At 36.3% G+C, this 15537-nt stretch overlaps 2 protein-coding genes across 2 annotated transcripts; both read left to right on the plus strand.

Moving 5' to 3' along the window:
* The first annotated feature begins 5920 nt into the window (after positions 1-5920).
* On the plus strand, positions 5921-9526 carry LOC128171356 (uncharacterized). Its single transcript, XM_052837129.1, has 2 exons — positions 5921-8591; positions 9385-9526. The coding sequence occupies exons 1-2, from the start codon at positions 6145-6147 to the stop codon at positions 9392-9394; spliced, it is 2457 nt and encodes an 818-aa protein (XP_052693089.1). The 5' UTR covers positions 5921-6144; the 3' UTR covers positions 9395-9526.
* A 284-nt stretch (positions 9527-9810) lies between these two features.
* LOC128171405 (uncharacterized) lies at positions 9811-10832 on the plus strand. Its single transcript, XM_052837202.1, has 3 exons — positions 9811-9895; positions 9986-10480; positions 10627-10832. The coding sequence occupies exons 1-3, from the start codon at positions 9871-9873 to the stop codon at positions 10830-10832; spliced, it is 726 nt and encodes a 241-aa protein (XP_052693162.1). The 5' UTR covers positions 9811-9870.
* Positions 10833-15537: the final 4705 nt, after the last annotated feature.

Genomic DNA, 15537 nt, shown 5'->3' on the forward strand with positions numbered 1-15537 from the left:
TTTCCCCCCGAAACTGTCCCTTGCTACCAAAAGGTTCTTCGATTTCAACTGATTGTCTATGATTAAGATAACTGAAATATAAGCAATATATTCCAAAAGATTTAGAAGGTTTCCTTGTTGATTAACCATACTGATAATTTAATGAGAAACAGAAAGTCATGGGCTAATTCATTGGGGTGGAACTTTTAAACAAAAGCATTTATCATTTAACTAATGCTGTCTATTTCTTTGTATTGATGTAATAAAAGATAAACTGGGATGTGAAGGTAAATTCCAAAAGCTTTTTGATTAACCATGCTGATAATTAAATGAGAAACAGAAAATCATGGGTTCCTTCATTGGGGTGGAATTTTTAAACAAAAGCATTTATCATTTAACTAATGCTGTTTATTTCTTTGTATTGATGTAATAAAAGATAGATTGGGCTGCAAATATTAAAACAAAGAGACTTAGTAGGTTTCCTATGTGATTAAATTGTACTGACATTTCAATGCGAAGCCGAAAACCATGGGTTCCCCAATGGAGGTTTAAATTCAAGTTAAAAGCACATTTCTTTGAAATCTTACTGATTATTTCTTTGTATTGATGTTGAAAAGATACACAAAAAGGTGCCAGGTTAGGGTTAGGGTTAGGGTTAGGGTTAGGGTTGGGTTAGGGTTAGGGTTAGGGTTAGGGTTAGGGTAAAGGCATATTTACGCAATCATTTGCTGTATCAACTCGTCAATGTCACCGAATTGTCACGTGGTCTTTGAAGGGCGGAGTTAAAGGTGGATTGATATATATAGTGATTGTTGTTTAGGTTAAATTTCTTTAGCAGCCATTTTATCTTACATTTAAACCTGAAACCATAAACTTGATGTTGAACCCTCCATGGGGGTTAAGTTTTGAACTTATACTTCAGTAGAAGCTCTTTTAAGACGAAAATAAAAATCATTTAATGTTCCGGTTTGCATTAAAATTTACAGAAATCAATTAGGCCTACATATTGCAAATCAATTTCAACAAGAGTCCCCCCTCTAACTAATGATAATCATTAACAATCATTTCATGAATATTAACAACACTTATAAGCCTTCAAGTATAGCAACTCTCAATTTTACCAAAAAAATTTGACGGGTACTTTTTCCCCCCGAAACTGTCCCTTGCTACCAAAAGGTTCTTCGATTTCAACTGATTGTCTATGATTAAGATTACTGTAATATAAGCAATATATTCCAAAACATTTAGAAGGTTTCCTTGTTGATTGACCATACAGATAATTTAACGAGAAACAGAAAGTCATGGGCTAATTCATTGGGGTGGAACTTTTAAACAAAAGCATTTATCATTTAACTAATGCTGTCTATTTCTTTGTATTGATGTTATAAAGGATAGATTAGGCTGCAAATATTAAAACAAAGAGACTTAGTAGGTTTCCTATGTGATTAAATTGTACTGACATTTCAACGCGAAGCCGAAAACCATGGGTTCCCTCATGGAGGTTTAAATTCAAGTTAAAAGCACATTTCTTTGAAATCTTACTGGTTATTTTTTTGTATTGATGTTGAAAAGATACAGAAAAAGGTGCCAGGATAGATTCCAAAAGATTTAGGAGTTTTCCTTGGTGATTAACCATACTGATAATTTAATGAGAAACAGATAATCATGGGTTCTGTCATTGGGGTGGAATTTTTTAACAAAAGCATTTATCATTTAACTAATGCTGTTTTATTTCTTTGTATTGATGTTATAAAAGATAAGTTAGGCTGCAAATATTGACACAAAAAGACTAAGTAGGTGTCCTGTGTGATTAACTGTACTGACATTTCAACGCGAAGCCAAAAACCATGGGTTCCTTCATGGAGGTTTAAAATCAAGTTAAAAGCACTTTTCTTTTAAATTTTACTGGTTATTTCCTTGTATTGATGTAATAAAAGTTAAAAAAGGGTGCCAGGATAAATTCAAAAAGATTTAGGAGTTTTTCTTAGTGACTCACTATACTAATTTTCTCTGTATGAACTAAAAATTATGAGCTCTTTTTTGGGCTGCAATTTCTGAATAAAATGATTTCTCACACTTAATTAATGCTGATTTTCCCTTGTATTCATTTAATAACAGGTAATTTAGGGTGCACATATTAATCAAAGCAGGTTTAGGGTTAGGGTTAGGGTTAGGGTTGGGTTGGGGTTAGGTTTAGGGTTAGGGTTGGGTTGGGGTTAGGGTTAGGGTTAGGGTTAGGGTTAGGGTTTGGGTTGGGTTGGGTTGGTTAGGGTTAGGGTTAGGGTTAGGGTTAGGGTTGGGTTGGGTTGGGTTAGGGTTAGGGTTAGGGTTAGGGTTAGGGTTAGGGGTTAGGGGTTAGGGTTAGGGTTAGGGTTAGGGTTAGGGTTAGGGGAGTGGGTCAAAAAGCACACTTTTTGTAACTTAAAAGCACACTTTTTGTAACTTAAGCCAAAAAAGTGTGCTTTGTAACTTAAAAAAGTGTGCTTTTGTAACTTAAGAGTGTGCTTTGTAACTTATAAAGTGTTAATTGTAATATAAAGTTTCGGGGTTTGCCGACTTTGCCTGTTTTCATTTTTGACCGTTAGCGTATCCTTAAATAACATCGAAAACGGTCTCTAACCCTCTGGGTCCCGTCGCAATATCTTCGATAGTCTCTGAGATAGCTAACCCCGGTAGCGACACTTTTGTAACTTAAGGACCATCACGGATCAGATATCCAGAGTCGGGGGGTGAAATTGTTGAACGCTTATAAATCGTTAAAATAAACATTATATCGTTAACTAATGAGGTTAATCGCATTGTCTGGACATCGAAATACTTGAATTTACATAAACGTATTCATGTTGCTGTCTCTTTTTGGAGATTTTCTGACCCGAACTAGTCACTTGATGTATTTTATTATTTGATAGGGTGAATTTTTTGAACGAGTCGAAATCGACAAAAACTCGATTAAATTGTTACTCGATTAGTATTGTCGCATTGCCCTGTCATAGAAATACTTGAATTAATGTCAAGATAGTCGTTTTTCTCTATATTTTTGGAGATGTTTGAACCTGATTGTTATGTATTATCTATGCAGCTCTGACTATGCGGGGCCACTAGGCTATCTGCCCACTTTGCACCAGCTTTCTGTTCCATTATGCCTAGGGAGGGAATTGAACCCTCGTACATAGTCATAGAACTGCATACTACCTACAAAAAAACAAGATTTATCTCTGTCTCTCTCTTTCCCTCTCTCAATTAGATTACATAATCACCAATACAGCTGATATGGTGTATTCGAGCACATTTCCTGTTATCAACCAGGAAAAGGAGTGGGTTCAATTCCCACTGTCAACAAAAAATGGTGATACATGCACAATCTTATAAGTATCTTTTGTCAAGCACAACACTTCTTCTTATAGCTATTTGTTACATTTTCTCTAAGAAGAACTTTGAATGTTTTAGAAGCAATTTGTCCTATCATTATGTATACAGTTCTGACTATGTGGGGCCACTAGGCTATCTGCCCGCTTTGCACCAGCTTTTTCCATATGCCTAGGGAGGGAATCGAACCCTCGTACATAGTCATTGAACTGAACTACTTACAAAGATCTCTCTCTCTCTCTCTATCTCTCTCTTAATTAGATTATATAATCACCAATAAAGCTGATATGGTGTATTCGAGCACATTTCCTGTTACCCCCCAGGAAAAGGAGTGGGTTCAATTCCCACTATCAACAGAAAATAGGTGATACATGTACAATCTAATGGTTAACTTTTATCAAACAAAACACTTGTTCTTATAGCTATCTGTGTCATTTTCTCTAAGTAGCACTTTGAATGTTTTAGAAGCAATTAATTCTATTGTTATGTATACAGCTCTGACTATGCGGGGCCACTAGGATATCTGCCCGCTTTGCACCAGCTTGTTCCATTATGCCTAGGGAGGGAATCGAACCCTCATACATAGTCATTGAACTGTACCATTTACAAACAAAGATCTCTCTCTCTCTCTGAATTAGATTTTGTAATCATCAATAAAGCTGATATGATGTATTTGAGCACATTTTATGTTATCAACCAGGACAAGGAGTGGGTTTAATTCCTACTATCAACAGAAAAAAAGAATACATGTACAATCTAATGGTTAACTTTTATCAAGCTCAACACTTCTTATATTTGTGACATTTTCTCTAAGAAGCACTTTAAATGTTTTTGAATCAATTTATTCTATCATGATTATAATTACAGCTCTGACTATGCGGGGCCACTAGGCTATCTGCCCGCTTTGCACCAGCTTTCTGTTCCATAATGCCTAGGGAGGGAATCGAACCCTCGTGCATAGTCATGGAACTGTACTACTTAAAAACAAAAAATAAACGGTTTAAAGGTTATTTAGCTGATAATCCTTCAGCATATGGAGAAGACCATCTCAGTAGTGTACATGAAGGGGTGGATACTGAACTTATGCTAAATGCATTAAATTTCATCCTGTTTCTACAGGATTAAAAGATAAAAATACCAAAGCAAAGTGATTAAGAATATAGATTTTCAAATGATAAATTCATAACAATGGCTTTCCTACAGGGGGTGTAAGTTCAAAATAATACGATTATCCTCTAAACTAATGGTCATTACTTCTTTGTATCAATGTAACTCAGGATAAATTAGGATATAAATACTGATCTATTAAGATTAAGGGGGTTTACTTAGTGGTTAACGATACTGATTTTTCAATGATAAAATGAAAATTATGGGTTAGGGTTAGGGTTAGGGTTAGGGTTAGGGTTGGGTTAGGGTTAGGGTTAGGGTTAGGGTTAGGGTCAGGGTCAGGGTCAGGGTTAGGGTTAGGGTATAGGCACTTTGACGAGATGCGTGTGCGGGAATGCGGGACTCCGCCTATTAATCCACGTGACTGTCAATCATTTCTTTCTATAAATATCTGATGATTTGGTGTTTTATCATTCTTTTGATTGTGACTTTGTTGGATTATATGGGTTTGTCACTTGTTAAAGGTAACTGTATTTTTTAATATCATTATTTAATTGCTCATTATCCTGCATTCTAATGTTAAGTAGCAATAGATATGAAATTTTATAAACAAAGTAGTTATTCCTGGTAGTAATTGATAGACTATTGAATTGATCTATAGTTTACAATTAAATTTCAACTGTAGCAAGATATTCATCAAATGTAGTGAATGATTGATATTAATGAAACTTTTTGATATACTTAATTAAGATAATTACGTTAAAAACTTTGGCTCATTAAACTTAAGGTTTAACATTGTTTTACTCTGTGTTGAACCCGTGTATACACTGGGATCAACTAGGGTATACCCTGAGTTTACCCTGGGTATACCCCGGGTATACCCTGGGTTTACCCCGGGTATACCCTTGGTGTACCCAGGGTATACCCTGGGTTAAACCCGGGTATATCCTGGGTTTAACCCGGGTATACCTTGAGTTTATCCCGGGTTTAACCCGGGTATACCCTGGGTTTACCCCGGGTATACCCTGGGTTAAACCCGGGTATACCCTGGGTTAAACCCGGGTATACCCTGGGTTAAACCCGGGTATACCCTGGGTTAAACCTGGGTATACTCTAGGTTAAACCCGCGTTTAATCTGTGTTAAACCCGGGCATACTCTTGGTTAAACCCAGCGTATACCCTGGGTTTTACCCGGGTGTACCCTGGATTAAACCATGGTAAAGGCCGAGTTATATTTAGGTTTACCCCGGAATATACCCTAGACTATACTCGGGTTTAACCCAAGGTTGATCTTTGAGAATAGAGTTTAATATATATTTTTGTTAAAAAATTAATTAATTGAGATATAATGCCGGGTAATTATTTCTTATCATCATCTAAGTTGAAAATTAGATATTATAAAAAAAAAAAGCTTTTCTCATTACGAGTGTCTAAACACGTCATATTTTTTAAAAATTTTAGATGGATATGGAAGATACGGAACAAACTTTTTCTGAAACGGTGTTGGAGAATTTCAACCTAGCCAAGGCGTACAATTCTGTATCTGAAACACCACAACTCTTTTTAAGAAGGGATGATCGGATTTTTGGAAGATGTCTGACAGTCGATGAAGTAGAAAGAGAAGTATGGTTGAGATATTCCTTTGACATTGATGGATGCGTTGTGGAGTTTAAATCTTTGGCCGCAATAAGAATGCCCGTGAGACATATCACACTGTTTCCAAATGATAATGCAAGTCTACGGAACGTTAGAGGCTTTTTGAAAAAGCACGTCAGATTAACAGAATACAGTAAAAGCGAACTTATGACCTTCTCAAACAGCTTAGGGTTCCAGCTATTTTATGAAAGAGGGTGGGAATGTTGGATAGCTTTAATTCCTATGCACCAGATGCATTCAGTTGCATTATCCATTCAGCAAGTGAGACAACAAGCCCTCGCCACATTTCTTCAGCTGAGAGAGAATTTTAAAAATACACTAATGGCTCTTGCTTTGCGTGGAGAGGCTAGAAGAACTCTCGAAAAGAATGACATAAATGACGTTCGAAAAATGTTCATTTTACCTGACGATTGTTATGCAATACTCGATGCTTTGCAAGCATCTTTAAACCAACTGACCCAAACTGGACTTTTGAGACCAATCATATTTTGCTTCCGCTTTGGTGAAAAAATGACCTGTGGATTATCATTGTCAGATTTTAATACCCAATTTACATTGCGTACAACTATCCATGTTGCTGCAAACATACTGTCAGACTCTGAAGAAGTTGATCTTCTTTGGTCTACTGCGGGATTGCAACAAATCATCGGCCACAGAGGAACACTTTGTACATGCTTATCATTCAAAGACTGTGCCAACTATCAGAGCAATCTAGATGGAAGACCAATGGATATCAAAACTTGTTTGCGGACGATTTGTCGTTTTCCACACGAGGTGCAGTTTGTTCAACTTTACGCTGACATTCCACATCGTCAACCCAATTGTCGATATCATCCAGTGTCGGGTTGCATTGTTGGAGGTATGTGTTTCCCACGATCGACAGCAGAGGCATTCCTACGCGACGCTGATCATTATATATCTACATTGCAAAGCAACTGGACATTACTAAGGAGAAGTACATGTAGGATTGAATTTGTTGTTTCGCAGGATTCAGTTGCTGACCATATAAATGCTATGGATTTTATTAATTTAACCAATCTAGAAGTACTTTTAGAAACTGTACCTCTGTTGGTGCCTTTTCCTTTGCATATTCTAACATGCATTCGACATTTGGGTTTATGGATTTGCAAGGAACTTAAAGAATTATTGAACGAGTATAAAAAAACAGGAAATGTGCGTGCCACCTGGCAATCCTATCAGTTGGAACTAGCCTCCGAAAAACTTTTGTGGGGAAAGCCACTTTGTGGAAGGAGTACATCTTACTCTATCAATCTAGGACCAGGAGCTCTTGGTCCCAGTAGAAGTTCAACTGACCACTATGGATTTCTATCTTTAGAAGTGTACTCAACCTGTATGCAAAACGAATATAGCATTCCCCCACAAGAAATATGGACAACATCTGAGGTCATATCTAAGATGATAAAACGGTCAGTGGGATTGCACGATCACTTGGATGGCAGCTATGGAGTCATTGGTCGACATTTGGTTGTTGCCTTACTACATGACCTGCACGAAACTGGCAAGGCTGCCAGTTACGTTCTTTTTGAAGATTTCCTACGAGAGATAAAATCTTGCAAGACAACATTTAAGACAGTCGGTGCTGTAACAATTAGATCGCTGGTCAAACTGTTAACAACAAACAGAAGAACAAATTCCCAAATGGTTTTCCCCAGCTTGTACCTGCTCTTGGATAAAAGTAATATATCAGTGGCAGAAGTCATAAAAGCTGGTATTCTTGAACTTGACCTTAAACATTTTCCAGCTGTTACAACATATGACAGGCATGGGAATATGACACTGACTTGGTCATTTAATGATAAATTCTGGACGGTTGTATATGACAAACGTTCTACAGATATCACAGAAAACACACTTGTCACAATATCAGATTTAGTAAGAGGTGAATTGGAAAAACGGGGGCTAATATACCCAAGTAAGATTAAGAAAACCCCAAAGATTCTTCCTTGGTTAACAATGTGCCTTCGAAGGCTCCAGAAAGAAAATATGGATATGGAACAATTAGTAATAACAATGACGTATATCAGCTGTATTGCACTTTTGATGCAGGGCCAATATGTCGAATATGACAGGTTAGCTTTACTGACGATCGACCTACCGGTAGATAAAAACAAACTGATCGCCTTGGAGATTTTGTCAAAGTTGCAATTGGCCAGCTTTAGATTTCGCAATTTGCAGTTAAATCGCTTGCACTTCACCATCCCACATAAACTTGAAATGTTGACAGGAGCAGAAAAGAAAAGTACGAAGAAGGGAGAGACAAAGCAATCAGAAGAGGTTACTACCAATGACAATAAAGTCGAAGAACTCCCCCCAAAATACGTCGATCATGACAATGCTGACGATGACCCTATTCTATTTGATAAAGACATCGGACATCGAAGAACTTCCACTTGCTTCCCGATTTCTACATCCTTGAAAGCTCCCTGGTCAGCCCAAGAGTTGGAATTCCTGCATGCTCAAAGGTTGGCAGAAGTTACCATTCGTGAAAAATACGAACGCTTTAAATTACAGTGTTTAAGATCAAATATTCCTTTCCGTACATTTCGGGCTTTTGAAACAAAACTACAAAGACTTTCAAATAAGTAAATATATGCTGCAAGAAGCATAATTTAATTGCATTTACATTTAACAGTTATGTGAGTTATAAGTCATGTTTGATTATAAGCAGGATATTGTTGATTTCGGAATTTCTACATCGGCAATCACTAAAGCAAATAAATTTTGTCTAAGTTTATTTTTGTCTGAGTATTTAATTTGGAAGTAAATGTGAAAAAAGTAATCTTTGACTTTTATTTCTTTATCAAACATTTATCAGGGAGTTTGTGAAATTTAGAACATTTTTTTTAACTTCTTAAATAGTTTCCGTCGAGTCTATTTTTTGATAATGTATTGTGTAGAGAATGGAAGTACTTAAGAATAAAAAATTGTTTAGATGGCTAAAAGTTTCTTGTGAATCAACCTAATGAACTAAGAACTTCAATTGAATACTGAGAAAGGGTTTTTTTTCTTCAAGGTCATGATTTCACAAAGTCTCCATTTATGTTGAATAAGAAAATTGAAAATGTTTTGAATTTTTTTTTATCATAGTGTATAATTTATTAATGGTTTAAGTTCGCAGACAGATCTTTGTCCGCAAACATAGCGTACTAAATAAATCACGCACAAAAAAGTATGAATGAACTATTTCACTTCTTTTTGAACTGTTTTATAATTTAAAACGGCAAGATAATCTTTTACCATAACTTGCAATTACAGGACAAAGTAAACTCTAATATTTGGCAGTTGCAAATGCTTACTCGAACGTTGAGCTTATGGATTGATGATACACAAGCCGTGTTAACTAGTCTTTCCCATCACTCAGAGCGCCTGCTAACGTTAACACAGAAAGCACAGTCATTGTTTCCTTGTCACTCCTTCAGTGCAGACGGTGGTTTTCTTAGGAGAGGTAAGCAATTCATTATTGAAAGTAATCAGTATACCTAATGATAAAGAATGTTTAGAATGCAAAATTAATTTCTTGTTTGTCTAAAGGAAGTTCAAATAAAAAAATAATAATATTAAATCATTCTACAATTTTAGAATATGTACAGACTTCCATAGATAAGATTAAAATGACTCAATCAAACACAATTGGTTTTGTTCTTATAAAACAAAATATTTTGTCACATACGTTTATTTTAATTATTTTACGATGTTCCTGTGCATTACAGATTCCTCACTTGTCTTGAATTAAATAGCAGTATGGAGAATGACTGGCTATCCGAAGGTAATTTTTATAACATAGATATTGAAACATTGTTTAATATAGCAAGCATATTACAACTTTACATGCATGTTTTTGAATCATATTTGATAGATGAAAACGATCCAAAGTATGAAGCCTTAAGAGAATTTGTCCTTGAGACTCTCGGGAAGTTCAGTCGTAAAATAAGAGAAGTTGGTATTAAGCTTGAAAACCTTGAAAAAAAATTGGACTCAGGAACAGAATGTGCCAAGTTCGAAGCTGATTTGGACCAGATTCATAAGAAAATTGATAAAGAGGTGAAGCCTGAATTTGAAAACGCACTTTCCTTCCAAATTAGTCAAGTGAACTCGAGAATAGACGAGTTAGAAATGGCTCTAGTAAATCCTAAAAAGAGAAAAATGATAGACAATGAAGAATTTGAAGAAGAGGAAACAGAAGCTAAGATCGCGACATCTGTGGAAGAATTAAATGAAAACATAAGAAAAGAAGTCGCGGAAGTGTTCAAGAGCATCGAAAGGAGCTACCGCAAAGAACAGGAAAAAGTTTCGAAGTTACAGCTAGCGTACATTCATTACTGGCTGGGATTGCAGGAAACCATTTCTCCAAGTAAGTATAATATACTCCATGTATAGCAACGGGGAAACGTTTATAGTTAAATTAAGATAAAAGAATGAATGCCAGTTTCATTTATTCGTAATGCTTATGCTTTGAGATAGAATGAGAACTCAAAAAGTGTTGTTTTGTTACAATAGCAAAAATGGTAGACATCCAAAATTTGATAAAAGATGGTGTGGAGGATCGCATATGGAGCGAGGGATGGAAGCCAGACGTTCGCGGGGATTTCACCAACTATTTACAGGACAAAGTAAAGAAAATAGTCAAGAAGAAAAGAGCAATCAACGAAAGAACAAAGCTCCAGCAAGAGCTAGACAACTTAGTTGGGAATGATTTGCAATAAAAGTTTGCTTATGGTTCGTGTAAAAAGAAAAGCATCTGTTCACTAAGTATTGCTTATCATTTATGTTATCCTTTATGTAAACCTTTTGTTAGTGCAAGGAAATTTGTTAAAGTAATGAAAGGTAAAAGAAGCAGGAAGCTATATATTATATTAACATTATGTTGATGTAAGGAAAGTAACTTCATAAAATATATGTTGATGTCATTTTTGATAAGAGTAAAAAATGAGTATGTTTTAACAACAAATATGAAAACTAATAAACGAATGATCTTTAAAATAATTTGTTGGTTAGTTTTTCAACAGTCCGCCCAGCGCAACATCAGTTATACATAGTGGATAAAACTTTATCCCTTTAAAAATCCAAGTTTGGGAAAGTTTAATGTATATTTAATTTCAACAGCCTCTGTACAACATTATCCCCGAATATCAAGGTCTGGGATTAGATTTTAGATGATAAACCCGGGATGACCCTAAAAATCAGGGTAAGCTCGGGGTTAGCCCTTAAACTTCCGGGTTGGGGAAGGGTTGGTGGATATTTCATGTGACCTACCTCTGTACAACATTATCCCCGAATATCAAGGTCTGGGATTAGATTTTAGATGATAAACCCGGGATGACCCTAAAAATCAGGGTTAGCTCGGGGTTAGCCCTTAAACTTCCGGGTTGGGGAAGGGTTGGTGGATATTTCATGTGACCTACCTCTGTACAACATTATCCCCGAATATCAAGGTCTGGGATTAGATTTGAGATGATAAACCCGGGATGACCCTAAAAATCAGGGTTAGCTCGGGGTTAGCCCTTAAACTTCCGGGTTGGGGAAGGGTTGGTGGATATTTCATGTGACCTACCTCTGTACAACATTATCCCCGAATATCAAGGTCTGGGATTAGATTTGAGATGATAAACCCGGGATGACCCTAAAAATCAGGGTTAGCTCGGGGTTAGCCCTTAAACTTCCGGGTTGGGGAAGGGTTGGTGGATATTTCATGTGACCTACCTCTGTACAACATTATCCCCGAATATCAAGGTCTGGGATTAGATTTGAGATGATAAACCCGGGATGACCCTAAAAATCAGGGTTAGCTCGGGGTTAGCCCTTAAACTTCCGGGTTGGGGAAGGGTTGGTGGATATTTCATGTGACCTACCTCTGTACAACATTATCCCCGAATATCAAGGTCTGGGATTAGATTTGAGATGATAAACCCGGGATGACCCTAAAAATCAGGGTTAGCTCGGGGTTAGCCCTTAAACTTCCGGGTTGGGGAAGGGTTGGTGGATATTTCATGTGACCTACCTCTGTACAACATTATCCCCGAATATCAAGGTCTGGGATTAGATTTGAGATGATAAACCCGGGATGACCCTAAAAATCAGGGTTAGGGTTAGGGTTAGGGTTAGGGTTAGGGTTAGGGTTAGGGTTAGGGTTGGGTTAGGGTTGGGTTAGGGTTGGGTTAGGGTTAGGGTTAGGGTTAGGGTTAGGGTTAGGGTTAGGGTTAGGGTTTGGGTTAGGGTTAGGGTTAGGGTTAGGGTTAGGGTTAGGGTTAGGGTTAGGAGAATGGGTCAAAAAGCACACTTTTCGTAACTTAAAGGCACACTTTTTGTAACTTAATGAAAAAAAGTGTGCTTCGTAACTTAAAAAAGTGTGCCTTGTAACTTAAAAGTGTGCTTCGTAACTTAAATAGTGTCAATCGTAACTTAAAGTTTCGGGGTTTGGCCACTTTGCCGTTTTTCATTTTTGACCGTTAGCGGATCTGTAGAAAACATCAAAAACGGTTTCTAACCCTCTGGGTCCCGTCGCAATATCTTCGATAGTCGCTGAGATAGCTAACCCCGGTAGCGACACTTTTGTAACTTAATGACCATCAAGGGTCCGAACTCAAAAGTCAGAGGGTGAAATTGTTGAACGCTTATAAATCGTTAAAATAAACATTATATTGTTAACTAATGAGGTTTATCGCATTGTCTGGACATCGAAATACTTGAATTTACATAAACGTATTCATGTTGCTGTCTATTTTTGGAGATTTTCTGAGCCGAACTAGTCACTTGATGTATTTTATTATTTGATAGGGTGAATTTTTTGAACGAGTCGAAATCGACAAAAACTCGATTAAATTGTTACTCGATTAGTATTGTCGCATTGCCCTGTCATGGAAATACTTGAATTAATGTCAAGATAGTCGTTTTTCTCTATTTTTTTGGAGATGTTTGAACCTGATTGTTATGTATTATCTATGCAGCTCTGACTATGCGGGGCCACTAGGCTATCTGCCCACTTTGCACCAGCTTTCTGTTCCATTATGCCTAGGGAGGGAATTGAACCCTCGTACATAGTCATAGAACTGCATACTACCTACAAACAAACAAGATTTATCTCTGTCTCTCTCTTTCTCTCTCTCAATTAGATTACATAATCACCAATACAGCTGATATGGTGTATTCGAGCACATTTCCTGTTATCAACCAGGAAAAGGAGTGGGTTCAATTCCCACTGTCAACAAAAAATGGTGATACATGCACAATCTTATAAGTATCTTTTGTCAAGCACAACACTTCTTCTTATAGCTATTTGTGACATTTTCTCTAGGAAGCACTTTGAATGTTTTAGAAGCAATTTGTCCTATCATTATGTATACAGTTCTGACTATGTGGGGCCACTAGGCTATCTGCCCGCTTTGCACCAGCTTGTTCCATATGCCTAGGGAGGGAATCGAACCCTCGTACATAGTCATTGAACTGAACTACTAACAAAGATCTCTCTCTCTCTCTCTCTATCTCTCTCTTAATTAGATTACATAATCACCAATAAAGCTGATATGGTGTATTCGAGCACATTTCCTGTTACCCCCCAGGAAAAGGAGTGGGTTCAATTCCCACTATCAACAGAAAATAGGTGATACATGTACAATCTAATGGTTAACTTTTATCAAACAAAACACTTGTTCTTATAGCTATCTGTGTCATTTTCTCTAAGTAGCACTTTGAATGTTTTAGAAGCAATTAATTCTATTGTTATGTATACAGCTCTGACTATGCGGGGCCACTAGGCTATCTGCCCGCTTTGCACCAGCTTGTTCCATTATGCCTAGGGAGGGAATCGAACCCTCGTACATAGTCATTGAACTGTACCATTTACAAACAAAGATCTCTCTCTCTCTCTTTCTCTCTCTCTGAAATAGATTTTGTAATCATCGATAAAGCTGATATGATGTATTTGAGCACATTTTATGTTATCAACCAGGAAAAGGAGTGGGTTTAATTTCTACTATCAACAGAAAAAAAGAATACATGTACAATCTAATGGTTAATTTTTATCAAGCACAACACTTCTTATATTTGTGACATTTTCTCTAAGAAGCACTTTAAATGTTTTTGAATCAATTTATTCTATCATGATTATAATTACAGCTCTGACTATGCGGGGCCACTAGGCTATCTGCCCGCTTTGCACCAGCTTTCTGTTCCATAATGCCTAGGGAGGGAATCGAACCCTCGTGCATAGTCATGGAACTGTACTACTTAAAAACAAAAAATAAACGGTTTAAAGGTTATTTAGCTGATAATCCTTCAGCATATGGAGAAGACCATCTCAGTAGTGTACATGAAGGGGTGGATACTGAACTTATAGCTAAATGCATTCAATTTCATCCTGTTTCTACTTTCAGGTAACTGTACTCAAGATATAAATCAAGATCAAAGAGAGGATTAAAAGATAAAAATACCAAAGCAAAGTGATTAAGAATATAGATTTTTAAATGATAAATTCATAACAATGGCTTTCCTACAGGGGGTGTAAGTTCAAAATAATACGATCATCCTCTAAACTAATGGTCATTACTTCTTTGTATCAATGTAACTTAGGATAAATTAGGATATAAATACTGATTTATTAAGATTACGGGGGTTTACTTAGTGGTTAACGATACTGATTTTTCAATGATAAAATGAAAATTATGGGTTTTCTCATGGGGGTTTGATTTCTTAATAAAGAGATTTTTCCTAAAGGTAAAGGTGTTTATTACTTTGTATTGATGTGATATAGGATAAATTAGGGAACAGATATTGATCCCAAAAGATTTAGGGAGTTTCTTAAGTGATTAACTATACCGATTTTCAACAAGAAATTGAAAATTATGGATTGTTTTAGGGGGGTATAATTTCTTAATAAAGGGATTTTTCCTAAAGGTAAAGGTGTTTATTACTTTGTATTGATGTGATATAGGATAAATTAGGGAACAAATATTGATCCCAAAAGATTTAGGGAGTTTCTTAAGTGATTAACTATACCGATTTTCAACAAGAAATTGAAAATTATGAATTGTTTTAGGGGGGTATAATTTCTTAATGAAAGAATTTTTCCTGAAACTAATGCTGATTATATCTTTGTATTTATGTAGTCAAGAAGAAATGAGGGTGTAAGTCTTAATCCCAAAAGTTTTTGGGGGCCTACTTAGTGTTTAACTATATCCATTTTTGAACGTTAAACTGAAGAATATGGGTTCTTTCCTAGGGATGTAATTTCTTAATTAAATGATTTTTCATTTAACTAATTAATGTTGTTTAATTCTTGGTATTATTGTAATAAAGGATAAATGAGGGTTTAGGTAACAATTCTGAAACATTTATGGGGTCTCTCAAGCGTTTAAGTATACCCATTTCTTAATGCTAAAATAGAAAAAATTGGTTCTTTCTTGGAGTTGATAT

The sequence above is a fragment of the Crassostrea angulata genome, chromosome 2, assembly GCF_025612915.1.
Source record: "Crassostrea angulata isolate pt1a10 chromosome 2, ASM2561291v2, whole genome shotgun sequence".
In the NCBI taxonomy this organism is placed as follows: Eukaryota; Metazoa; Mollusca; class Bivalvia; order Ostreida; family Ostreidae; genus Magallana; species Magallana angulata.

Excerpts from the sequence above, each read along its gene's own strand:
- LOC128171356 (XM_052837129.1), top strand. The coding sequence starts at position 6,145 with ATGCCCGTGAGACATATCACACTGTTTCCAAATGATAATGCAAGTCTA.
- LOC128171405 (XM_052837202.1), top strand. The coding sequence starts at position 9,871 with ATGGAGAATGACTGGCTATCCGAAG. Across the intron at positions 9,896-9,985 it reads GAATGACTGGCTATCCGAAG|ATGAAAACGATCCAAAGTAT; the intron begins GTAATTTTTATA and ends CATATTTGATAG. Across the intron at positions 10,481-10,626 it reads GCAGGAAACCATTTCTCCAA|CAAAAATGGTAGACATCCAA; the intron begins GTAAGTATAATA and ends TTGTTACAATAG.